The following is a 12150-nucleotide window of genomic DNA, read 5'->3' as shown; positions in this document are numbered from 1 at the left end:
ACTAAGTGAGGTAACCCAGACTCAAAAGGTGAATCATGGTATGCACTCACTAATAAGTGGATATTAACCTAGAAAACTGGAATACCCAAAACATAATCCACATATCAAATGAGGTACAAGAAGAAAGGAGGAGTGGCCCCTGGTTCTGGAAAGACTCAGTGAAGCAGTATTCGGCAAAACCAGAACGGGGAAGTGGGAAGGGGTGGGTGGGAGGACAGGGGAAGAGAAGGGGGCTTACGGGATTTTCAGGGAGTGGGGGGCTAGAAAAGGGGAAATCATTTGAAATGTAAATAAATTATATCGAATAAAAAAAATTAAAAAAAAAAAGAACCAGTCAGGCAGAAATCACTCAAAAGACCACTAATTAGAATATTGTAATAAACATTAATGTTTTCCTGTCTGCAGAACGCTAATATTTTTCAATAGAATATTGGGGAAGTAAGCTCACTGTATAGAGAGATGTGCTGGGTCTTGACCAGGAGATGGAAAATGGAAGGGACCTACAAAATTTCAGTTAAGTCTGGAGTGTATTGATGACAGTCACAGTGATATATATTTCTATATATTCCATGTTCCATGTGCATTTATTTCTTGAGATGGGAAGATGGAAACACAAGAGGAAACTTGGAGATTTGTGGGATAGGATGGTTTTAATATTTCTGCAAAAATTAAATATTTTGTAGAAGAGATCAACAATGTAGCCAGAACATTTCATGAAACCAATTCTTACAAAAGATTTTGGAAGCAAAATTAAGAATACTAACACTTTCAGAGGTTGTAAAATGACCATTTGTTCTTAAAACTAATCCAATAAAAAGGAAATAATGCCTGGTATACTGGAAACCTAGCAAATACCAAGGGTTTATCAAGTCATAAATACTGGGAAAAATTATGCCTGCCACTTTACCAAATAATGTAATCTCTATCCTTTAAGTACTTATCCTTATGCCCACAGACATATGTTGTTACCTCCAATCATAGAGAAGACATCTAACTACTATCTATACCTTGACACCATTATTGTAAGCCATAAACTATCAAAATGCCAAGTTGTGAATTCTAAACCCTAGTCAAAGAATTGCAGGCAACATAAGAGCTGCAAGTACCATAACTGAATTTATAAAATTTATTTTAGAATATATTCATATAAATATTATATATAAGTAGTATATGATAGATATATACATATTAATATATAATTTGTTTAAAGAATAGTCTTCTAGGTAGAAGAGTATATCAATATGTTTTCCAATACCAAAAAGCCCAGGCAACATAATCACAAGTAATTTACATGACTGTGCAGTTTGTGTAAAAATATGTGGCATAGGGAATGAGGAACTGGAATAGCCACTGGAGGGTCCCAGATGCCAGGGAAAGACAGGCTCCCAGGACCCAACAGGGTTAACTTTAGGCAAAATATGCAGAGAAGGAGTGATAGAATCTGAAAAGCCTACCTGAAGTAGATAGGCATGGCCACCATTTAAGCGTTGGGGCCAGCCACCTATCTCAAAATTTTCAACCCAGAAATGTTCCTGTACAAAGGAAAAACAGGGAAAAAAGTGGAGAAGAAATGGAAGGAAGGGCCATCTCAGGACTGCCCCACCTGGAGATCCATCCTGACTGCAGACTCCAAACCCCTACACTGTTGCTCTTGCCAAGAAGTGCTTGCTAACAGTAACCTGATGTGGCTGTTCCTTGGGAGGTTCAGCCAGCATCTGGAGTGTCCCAGATGCCAGGGAAAGACAGGCTCCCAGGACCCAACAGGGTTAACTAATCTGACCAAAGCATGTGCATGCTTGGACCCAGAGGGTGGCCTAGTCACATATTAATTGGAGGGTGAGGCCCTTTGATCTGTGGAGATTTGATGTCCCAGCATAGGGGAATGTTGGAGCAATGAGGTGGGAGAAGGAGGTTGGTTTGGTGAGGACACTCATAGAGGAAACTGAAGGAAGGAGGGGGCAGATATGGGATGGGAGTTTGTGAAGGGGTAACCAGGAAGTGGGATATCATTTGAGATGTAAACAAAAGGAATCATTAATAAAAAATAAAAAAATATATATTAACCATGAATGCTCTGATATTTTGAGATTCTGGCTCCATAATAATACTAACCTTGAGGAATGTAGGAGGCATACTTTTCTTTTGCAACAGAATCACAAAAATTACAAAGCTGTGGCCTGATAGAGCTATCAATGGACTTACATCGGTTTTCCTCCATGATTTGATGTTTATTGCTTTGTTGGCTCAGGGAGTGGAAGGAGAGCTATTTCAGATTTGGAGGAGGGGTATGGATTAGGGGAAGGGGCGAGTGGAAACCCATTTGATTTTCTAATGAAGCCCTGTCCTTTGGTGAGAGAAGGAGAGGTGCATGGGACCAAGTGCTTGTTTAATTCTTCCTTTAAGGGCTTATAAAGGGGTAGAGATGGGTAGATGGATTTTATTTTGATATTATTTGCATATGATCTATGTGTATGAAATAGGGTGGTTTTGAAGATTTTGATCTTTGAGTTCAACCAACTGAGGAGGCACAGAGGCCTTGGTGTCATCTGCCTGTCCTGTTTTAGAGGATCCTTTGCATTGCCGAATTACATCTGAGATCAGCAAAATTCATGGAAGGGGGCTTTCTGTCTTGTGTGTCCTACTTTGGATAAGAAATGTTATGGGGGAACATGAGTCAAGACTGCAGATATTTCCATTGGCCATGCATGGTGCTATCTGAAGAACTTCATCCCAAAACAAGGAAGTTTATCTTTTTTGACAATCTTTATTCTGTGGGGTTTTAATAAGGCACTTAGTATTGCTTGAAGTCAGGGATACTGATTCCCCCAGAATTTCTTTTGTTGATGAGAATAGTTTTAGCTATCCTGGGTTTTTTGTTATTCCAGATGAATTTGAGAATTGCTTTTTCTAACTCTGTCAAGAACTGAGTTGGGGCCTTCCTATACTCAAAGGATAAGCAGGCTGAGAAAGAAATTAGGGAAATGACCCCCTTCACAATAGCCACAAACAGTATAAAGTATCTTGGGGTGACTCTTACCAAACATGCGAAAGATCTGTATGGCAAGAACTTCAAGACTCTGAAGAAGGAAATGGAAGAAGACCTCAAAAAATGGGAAAACCTCCCATGCTCGTGGATCGGTAGAATCAATATAGTTAAAATGGCCATTTTGCCTAAAGCACTATACAGATTCAATGCAATACCCATCAAAATCCCAACTCAATTCTTCACAGAGTTAGAAAGAGCAATTATCAAATTCATCTGGAACAACAAAAAACCCAGGATAGCTAAAACTATTCTCAGCAACAAAAGAAAATCTGGGGGAATCAGTATCCCTGACCTCAAGCAATACTACAGAGCAATAGTGTTAAAAAACTGCATGGTATTGGTACAGTGACAGGCAGGAGGATCAATGGAACAGGATTGAAGATCCAGAAATGAACCCACACACCTATGGCCACTTGATCCTCGACAAAGAGGCTGAAAACATCCAATGGAAAAAAGATAGCCTTTTCAACAAATGGTGCTGGTTCAACTGGAGGTCAGCATGCAGAAGAATGCGAATTGATCCATCCTTGTCTCCTTGTACTAAGCTCAAATCCAAATGGATCAAGGACCTCCACATAAAGCCAGACACTCTGAAGCTAATAGAAAAGAAACTGGGGAAGACCCTTGAGGACATCGGTACAGGGAGAAAGTTTCTGAACAGAACACCAATAGCGTATGCTCTAAGAGCAAGAATTGACAAATGGGACCTCATAAGGTTACAGAGTTTCTGTAAGGCAAAGGACACCATCAAGAGGACAGATCGGCAACCAACAAATTGGGAAAAGATCTTCACCAATCCTACATCAGATAGAGGGCTAATATCCAATATATATAAAGAACTCAAGAAGTTAGACTCCAGAAAACCGAACAACCCTATTAAAAAATGGGGTACAGAGTTAAACAAAGAATTCTCACCTGAAGAACTTCGGATGGCGGAGAAGCATCTTAAAAAATGCTCCACTTCATTAGTCATTAGGGAAATGCAAATCAAAACAACCCTAAGATTTCATCTTACACCAGTCAGAATGGCTAAGATTAAAAATTCAGGAGACAGCAGGTGTTGGAGAGGGTGTGGAGAAAGAGGAACACTCCTCCACTGCTGGTGGGGTTGCAAATTGGTACAACCACTCTGGAAAGCAGTCTGGCGGTTCCTCCGAAAACTGGGCACCTCACTTCCAGAAGATCCTGCTATACCACTCCTGGGCATATACCCAGAGGATTCCCCACCATGTAATAAGGATACATGCTCTACTATGTTCATAGCAGCCCTATTTATAATTGCCAGATGCTGGAAAGAACCCAGGTATCCCTCAACAGAAGAGTGGATACAAAAAATGTGGTATATCTACACAATGGAGTACTATTCAGCCATTAGAAACAATGAATTCATGAAATTCTTAGGCAAATGGATGGAGCTAGAGAACATCATACTAAGTGAGGTAACCCAGACTCAAAAGGTGAATCATGGTATGCACTCACTAATAAGTGGTTATTAACCTAGAAAACTGGAATACCCAAAACATAATCCACACATCAAATGAGATACAAGAAGAAAGCAGGAGTGGTCCCTGGTTCTGGAAAGACTCAGTGAAACAGTATTTGGCAAAACCAGAACGGGGAACTGGGAAGGGGTGGGAGGGAGGACAGGGGAAGAGAAGGGGGCTTACGGGACTTTCGGGGAGTGGGGGGGGGCTAGAAAAGGGGAAATCATTTGAAATGTAAATAAATTATATCAAATAAAAAAAAAAGACAAAAAAAAAAAAAAGAACTGAGTTGGGATTTTGATGGGGATTGCGTTGAATCTGTAGATCACTTTTGGCAAGATGGCCATTTTTACTATATTAATCCTGCCAATCCACGAGCATGGCAGATTTTTCCATTTTCTGAGGTCTTCTTCGATTTTCTTCTTCAGAGACCTGAAGTTCTTGTCATATAGATCTTTCACTTGTTTGGTTAGAGTCGCACCAAGATACTTTATATTGTTTGTGGCTATTGTGAAGGGTGTCATTTCCCTAACTTCTTTCTCAGCCTGCTTATCCTTTGAGTATAGGAAGGCAACTGATTTGCTTGAGTTGATTTTAAGCAGCCGCTTTGGTGAAGTTGTTTATCAGCTGTAGGAGTTCTCTGGTGGAGGTTTTCAGGTCACTTAAGTATACTATCATATCATCTGCAAATAGTGATAATTTGACTTCTTCCTTTCCAATTTGTATTACCTTGACCTCCTTGTCTAATTGCTCTTGCTAGAACTTCGAGTACTATATTGAAAAGATAGGAGAGAGAGGACAGCCTTGTCTAGTCCCTGATTTTAGTGGGATTGCTTCAAGTTTCTCTCCGTTTAGTTTGATGTTGGCTACAGGTTTGCTGTATATTGCTTTAACGATGTTTAGGTATGGGCCTTGAATTTCTGTTCTTTCCAAGACTTTTAGCATGAAAGGATGCTGAATTTGGTCAAATACATTTTTTGCATCTAATGAGATGATCATATGTTTTTTTTTTCTGGGGGAATCAGTATCCCTGACTTCAAGCAATACTACAGAGCAATAGTGTTAAAAACTGCATGGTATTGGCACAGTGACAGACAAGTGGACCAATGGAATAGAATTGAAGATCCAGAAATGAATCCACACACCTATGGTCACTTGATCGTTGACAAAGGAGCCGAAAACATCCAGTGGAAAAAAGATAGCCTTTTCAAAAAATGGTGCTGGTTCAATTGGAGGTCAACATGCAGAAAAATGCAAATTGATCCATTCTTATCTCCATGTACTAAACTTCACTCCAAGTGGATCAAGGACCTCTATGTAAAACCAGACACACTGGAATTAATAAAAAAGAAACTTGGAAAGATCCTTGAGGACATTGGCACAGGGGAAATGTTCCTGAACAGATCACCAATAGCTTATGCTCTAAGATCTATAATTGACAAATGGGACCTCATAAAATTACAAAGTTTCTGTAAGGCAAAGGACACTCTTAAAAGGAGAAAACGGCAACCATCAAATTGGGAAAGGACATTCACCAACCCTACATCTGATAGAGGGCTAATATCCAATATATACAACGAACTCAAGAAGTTAGACCCCAGGGAACCAAATAACCCTATTAAAAATGGGGTACAGATCTAAACAAAGAATTTTCACCTGAAGAAATTCGGATGGCTGAGAGGTACCTTAAGAAATATTCAACATCATTAGTCATTAGGGAAATGCAAATCAAAACAACCCTGAGATTTCACCTTACACCTGTCAGAATGTCTAAGGTCAAAAACTCAGGAGACAGCAGGTGTTGGCGAGGATGTGGAGAAAGAGGAACATTCCTCCACTGCTGGTGGGGCTTTAAGATGGTACAACTACTTTGGAAATCAGTCTTGGGGCTCCTCAGAATACTGGACATGATACTTCTGGAGGACCCTGCTATACCTCTCCTAGGCATATACCCAAAGGATTCCCTAGCATGCAATAAAGACACATGCTCCATTATGTTCATAGCAGCCTTATTTATAATATCCAGAAGATGGAAAGAACCCAAATATCCCTCAAAGGAGGAATGGATTCAAAAAATGTGCTATATTTACACAATGGAATACTACTCAGCAATTAGAAACAATGAATTCACAAAATTTTTAGGCAAATGATTTGATCTGGAAAATATCATCCTAAGTGAGGTAACCCAATCACAAAAGAATACACATGGAATGCAATCTCTGATAAGTGGATATTAATTAGCCCAGAAGCTCTGAATACCCAAGGCACAAATCGCATAACAAATGACTCCTATGAAGAAGTATGGAGAGAGTCCTGATCCTGGACAGGATTGATCTAGCATTGGAGGGGAATATAAGGACAGAGAAAAAGGAGGGAGGTGATTGGAGAATGGATGGAGACAAGAAGGTTTATGGGACATATGCGGAGGGGGATGTGGGAAAGGGGAAATCATTTGGAATGTAAACAAAGAATATAGAAAATAAAAATATTTTTCAAAAGGCACTTATCTCCCTGACCTGGGGATTTTTTCTTTCTTGTGAAGATGACAGAAATGAATATTTCAGGAGAGAAATCGCTTCCCTGGAGTGTTACAGCTCAATAAAATAGACACCTTCAGTTGATCTTTGGTGAAGTAACTTGTGCCCTTTCTCCCTTGTGGATAAGGCCTTATGAGTATTTGGGGTTGGGTTGAGATCTAGAGGCAGATGCATTCTATTGAGTTGGTCTGCCATATTAGGGATGGCTAATCTGCATGTAGAAAGACTTCAGATGTTCTTCTTAGGGGACTGATTGTCACAATATTCTCAATGGAGTGTCATGGTTATGGGCTCCTTGTCAGGAACAGGTCTGAAGTAGATTTAAATGGCTAGCATGCTCAGTTATGAGAATTGATGGGGTTCATGAATCTGCTTGACTTACTATGTTTTCTCTTCAGTGTCACAGTCCCCTGCTCCACAGAGTGGCACTAAATTACTGCTGACACTCTCTGCTTTCCCCAATTTGAAAATGTTGTGAGATTTCCTGTTATGGATTTTTTTTTTCTAAAAGTTCCCTGGGGGACCGCAAAGGCAACAGAATAAGGGCAGGCATTTATTTATTTTTCATTAGGGTACTGGTTATTGATTTGTCCAGGTATCCTATTAAGCTAATAACAGAGCAGGAGTGATTTATGACTAGCAAATGGATATTGAAGATGGAAAAAGGGGAGATGAGAATATCAGGTTCTTTTTCTTAAGTTGGTAGAACTCTGTTACTGCCATTTTAACTCATATTAGTGAGTGCATCCATTTCATTTAGAATTTTGGTTGCACCAACAATTGGTGTGTGGAGCCATTCCAAAATCTGTCTGGACCTGATAAAGGGTTTTGACATGTATAGTGGAGGAATAAAATATAAATACCTGTATGGGCATTGTTGGATCATATGTAGGGAAAGTCATGTCTATTAGGGCCACATTGACACAATTTAGAATTGGGTTGACTCAGCAGAGAGTTTTCCAGGAGGAGGGTTTTTAATTTCTTTTTCAGAGGTTAAATGGAGGTTGGAGATAGCTTCTGGGAAAGGGTAACCAAGGACAAAATCAGTTAAGATTACCCAAAAATGTCTGGAGGGAGGCAGGAGTTAAGTTTTGAAGACAAGAAAGGAAATATACTTGAGAGAGTTTTTTGAGGTATAGGACACTTCTGTCCCTTGAAATGCAATGAGTAGAATGTGTTGTATATTGTGAGGGGCTACTTTGATTTCTAAAGAGGGTTTGTAAGGTACAAATTGGTCTTACAGTTGTGAGGGGAGGTGGAAGAATTCATGGATATTAAGATGCGATCCCTATAGCAATATATATTGAGTCCTTTTACTAATAAGGTTTTAATGCAGAGGCCACAGCTTCTTGGCAAAAGGTTGGAGTGTTCGAAGTTCCCTGAGGGAGAATGGTCTATTCATATTGTGTGGCTGGCCCAGAGTTGTTAATGGGGGGGAGGTACTGAGAACAAAATGTGCTCACAGTATCAAGGATGGAAAGGAATAGAAAGAAAGAAGTTTATGTTATTTATTACCAATAGGAGGATATTGATAGGGGTGGCTGAGATATGGGTAGTACCCACTTGTGGAGAAACTCAGACCCATATGGTTTTATTAATTGTTCATGAATTCTTTCTTCATCTCTATCCCTTTGAGCTCTTATGTTATAGTGAACACAGGGATGTCCCATATACTGTAAGAGGAAATGATGTGTTGTGGTAGAAGATGATCTTTTAACAGTTGTGTTAAACTGTTTGTGTTAAACTGAAGGGTCTTCAAATTTGTCCCTTGATAGAGGTTACTGTTCAACCCAAATGACTTCATTGGAATGGCGATGAAGTTAGGGAGTATTAAGCTTAATACTGGTCCCGAGAATTAGAGAAGATTGGTGAGGGGATTAGAATCTTCTTTGGTATAATTTTATTTATAGGTATTTTCATCTATCCTAATGTGATTGCTTTGTGCTTGAGTGGTAAGCACTACCTCTAGCCAGTTATCTCTCCTTAGAAGATTGATGGTGACATGATGTAAAAGGGAGTGTATTTGGCAGCAGCTCCATCAAGGTCATCCTACTTGTAGGCCTGTTTGGTGACAAATGCATGAGAGGAGACTCCTATCCTTTTTTAAACACAAATTAGAGAAAAATGATTTAGATGTTAATTATTCTATACATTACCTTCAAGATTCTAAGATTTTAATTATTTATCAGCAATGCAAGGAAATATTTTTGGCATATTCATTTAAAATTCAGTACCACCTTGATTTATTATGATCTATTAAGATCTATCTGTTGAAAAGTGAAAAATAGCCAATCAGTTCTTTAAAGTACAAATATAGCATTATCTTCTAACTGGAAAAGAAAAGCTCTTTGGAAAACCTAATCTATCCTTGTTGTTAACCTTATCTGGTTTTACAAAGATATATCACTGATCATTAAACTCTGTTCTTCTTTAAAACAAACAAATTAAGAAGGGAATTAGATAGGGAGAATTGATTGAATTATGTTAGTAAAGTAAGAACATTTAGCTAATGCCATGGTTTAAACCTAATAAGAATATGTTTTAATAAATATTACCTTAATGAAGTATGTCAAGATGTGGCAGAGTTCTATATTTGGTCAGTGTTTTTGAAAAAAGTCCATAATAAAAGTGAACTATAAATTACTTTAATGTAATATGTATAATATAAATTGGCTTTTTATCAAAATATAGAAAAAACTTTCTCATGAAGGCATACTTTATAAACAAATCCCATCTTTCATTTTATTTCTAGTAATACCTTCATGTATCATATGAATAAATATCAAGTATGGCAGGTGCATTACTGCAATAACTTTTCCAATAATTTTACCAAGCCCCACAATTTTGGTGTAGAGTATGACTGTTATGTATTTTTAAAGGGAACTTGGAGGTGCCCATTTATTGTAGAAGTTCAACACATGGAATTGATACGCAAGGAGTTGCAGAGCATTATGTCTAAAGGCAACCTATAATTAGAAACAGAATATATCTGTGTTGGTGTCTTCAAAGTTTTCCTCTTTCCAATAAAAATTTATACTCACATACAGTTTCTCATATATTAGCAATTCTGCTCAGTCGTCACTTTCCAATGAAAATAACTCCGAGGAAGATGGAGAATGATAAGTTCCAGAGAAAATTTCAGATGAAATTAGGACACAGAGAGGCAATGCACTGTTTCTCTTGTCATCTGCGCCCCCTGTTGGTACTGAGGACCCCTGTCAGGAGGTTTGTGTCTAGGTTCACACTGAAGTCCCCTCACTGTGTACATCTCTTGCACAGTAATAAGTGGCACTGTCTTCAGATCTCAGGGTGTTCATCTGAAGGTAGAGGATGTTTAGGGAATTATCTCTGGAGATGGTGAACCGACCCTTCACAGATGCACTGTACTCTGTTGTGTAACCATTGGCTTTGTTTCTAATAAAACCCAACCACTCAGGTGCTTTCCCTGGAGGCTGGCGGATCCAGCTCATGTAGAAATCAGTGAAGGTGAATCCTGAAGCTGAACATGAGAGTCTCAAAGAACTCCCAGGCTGTACTAAGCCTCCTCCAGATTCCACCAGCTTTACCTCACACTGGATACCTGCAATAGTAGAGAATCTTAGTCAGAAAAATGTCACATGAACCCACTGTCCCTATTTCTCACACATACACAGTAAGTATCCCCTTTTCACTGTAAAATACCATTTAAAAGTGTTAAAAGGAAAATCCAGTTCAGCCACAACTCCATAGTGAAGGTCTGTGTTCAAGGCTGATCAGTGAATCGGGGAACAGAAGGCTTGGGATATCCACATTAGGCTCCTGTGCCAGAGCTAGAGACTGGACAGGTTTTATGAGAAGAGAGTGGGTCCTAATTTGCATGTCTTCCTGATATAGCATCAACTCATGTGTTGAAGCTGCTGGCTGTGCAGAATACAAAATCAAAATGGATCCATTAGGTAGCAGGAGCAGTGTTACAATATTATTTATTGTATATCTGTGATAACACTTCAGTGTTTTATTTTCATTTAGCCAGTTAACTTTCCTACCAGCAATATGCAAAAAAAATTGTATGTGTCTAAATAAGATATGATGATTGTTTTCTTGATGAAAACCATTCTTACTGACATGAGATAGCGTAATGTCACATTTAATTTTCTTCTCTGTGAAGTCTAAGAATATTGAACACTGGTTCATATATGTGTTGTACATTCATGTTTTCTTTTTAGAGAACCATCTGTGGTTGATTATTCTGTATGTTGGTATTATTATTTGGGTTAATGTTTTAGCTGACTGCAGATTCTATCTAATAATATTTTTCAAAAATATGCTGGAGAAAGATTCTCTCCAGGTTTAAAATAGATACTAAATATAATTAATTTCACTGTTCATCGAGTAAACCCAAACTAATTCTAATTTTACATTTCATCTGGACCATTAAAACAGAATAATATACAATTAGAATGAAATTTATATGCTGCAAATTTGTGTAAAGGACAATCTTTAATTACTGTTGGTGAGAGGATTAGTTAGTACAAGTACTATAGAAATCAGTGTGATAACTCTAAATGTACTCAAGTTTAATGGGCAAAGTTTAATAATTACTCAAAATAGTTGTGGAGGAGAATAATCTTACATGTCATTATCTACAACTAGCAGGACATTTGTTGGAACTGGGAAACATTACTTTTGAATACAGTAACTCAGTCTAAGAAAGACATATTTTACATCTTCTTGTTAGTATGTGGATATTTGCCTGAAATATTTTTAATTCCTTGGTTAAAAATTATCATATATATATCATATATATATATATATATATATATATATATATATATATATATATATATATATATACTTAAGCATTTGACAATAACTCAAACAAATATTCTCATTATAGATTTCAAATACTTTTGCTAAATAATATTTTGGAAAATTTCTTACCTATATGTATATATTTTAAAGATAGCCATCTTTCTTAGCCTCCCCAGCCATTTTCCAGAACCATGAATCCCTTCTGACTTCATGTCCTCTTCTCAATTAGAAAATAATATAACACACAGTTTGATTAATTCCATACACAGGATTGTGTGTAGGTCCATGGAAT

The 12150-nt window shown here is 38.0% G+C and overlaps 1 gene segment (V, D, J or C); it reads right to left on the bottom strand.

Annotated features, from left to right (window-relative positions):
* Nucleotides 1-10306: 10306 nt before the first annotated feature.
* LOC127687789 (immunoglobulin heavy variable 3-72-like) lies at nucleotides 10307-10880 on the bottom strand. The segment is given in 2 exon segments: nucleotides 10307-10647; nucleotides 10749-10880. Coding segments are annotated over 2 exon segments (387 nt in total).
* Nucleotides 10881-12150: the final 1270 nt, after the last annotated feature.

Source organism: Apodemus sylvaticus, chromosome 6 (assembly GCF_947179515.1).
Source record: "Apodemus sylvaticus chromosome 6, mApoSyl1.1, whole genome shotgun sequence".
Taxonomy (NCBI): Eukaryota; Metazoa; Chordata; class Mammalia; order Rodentia; family Muridae; genus Apodemus; species Apodemus sylvaticus.
The sequence above is the reverse complement of the archived record's forward strand: the minus strand, read 5'-3'. Positions and strand labels throughout refer to the sequence as shown.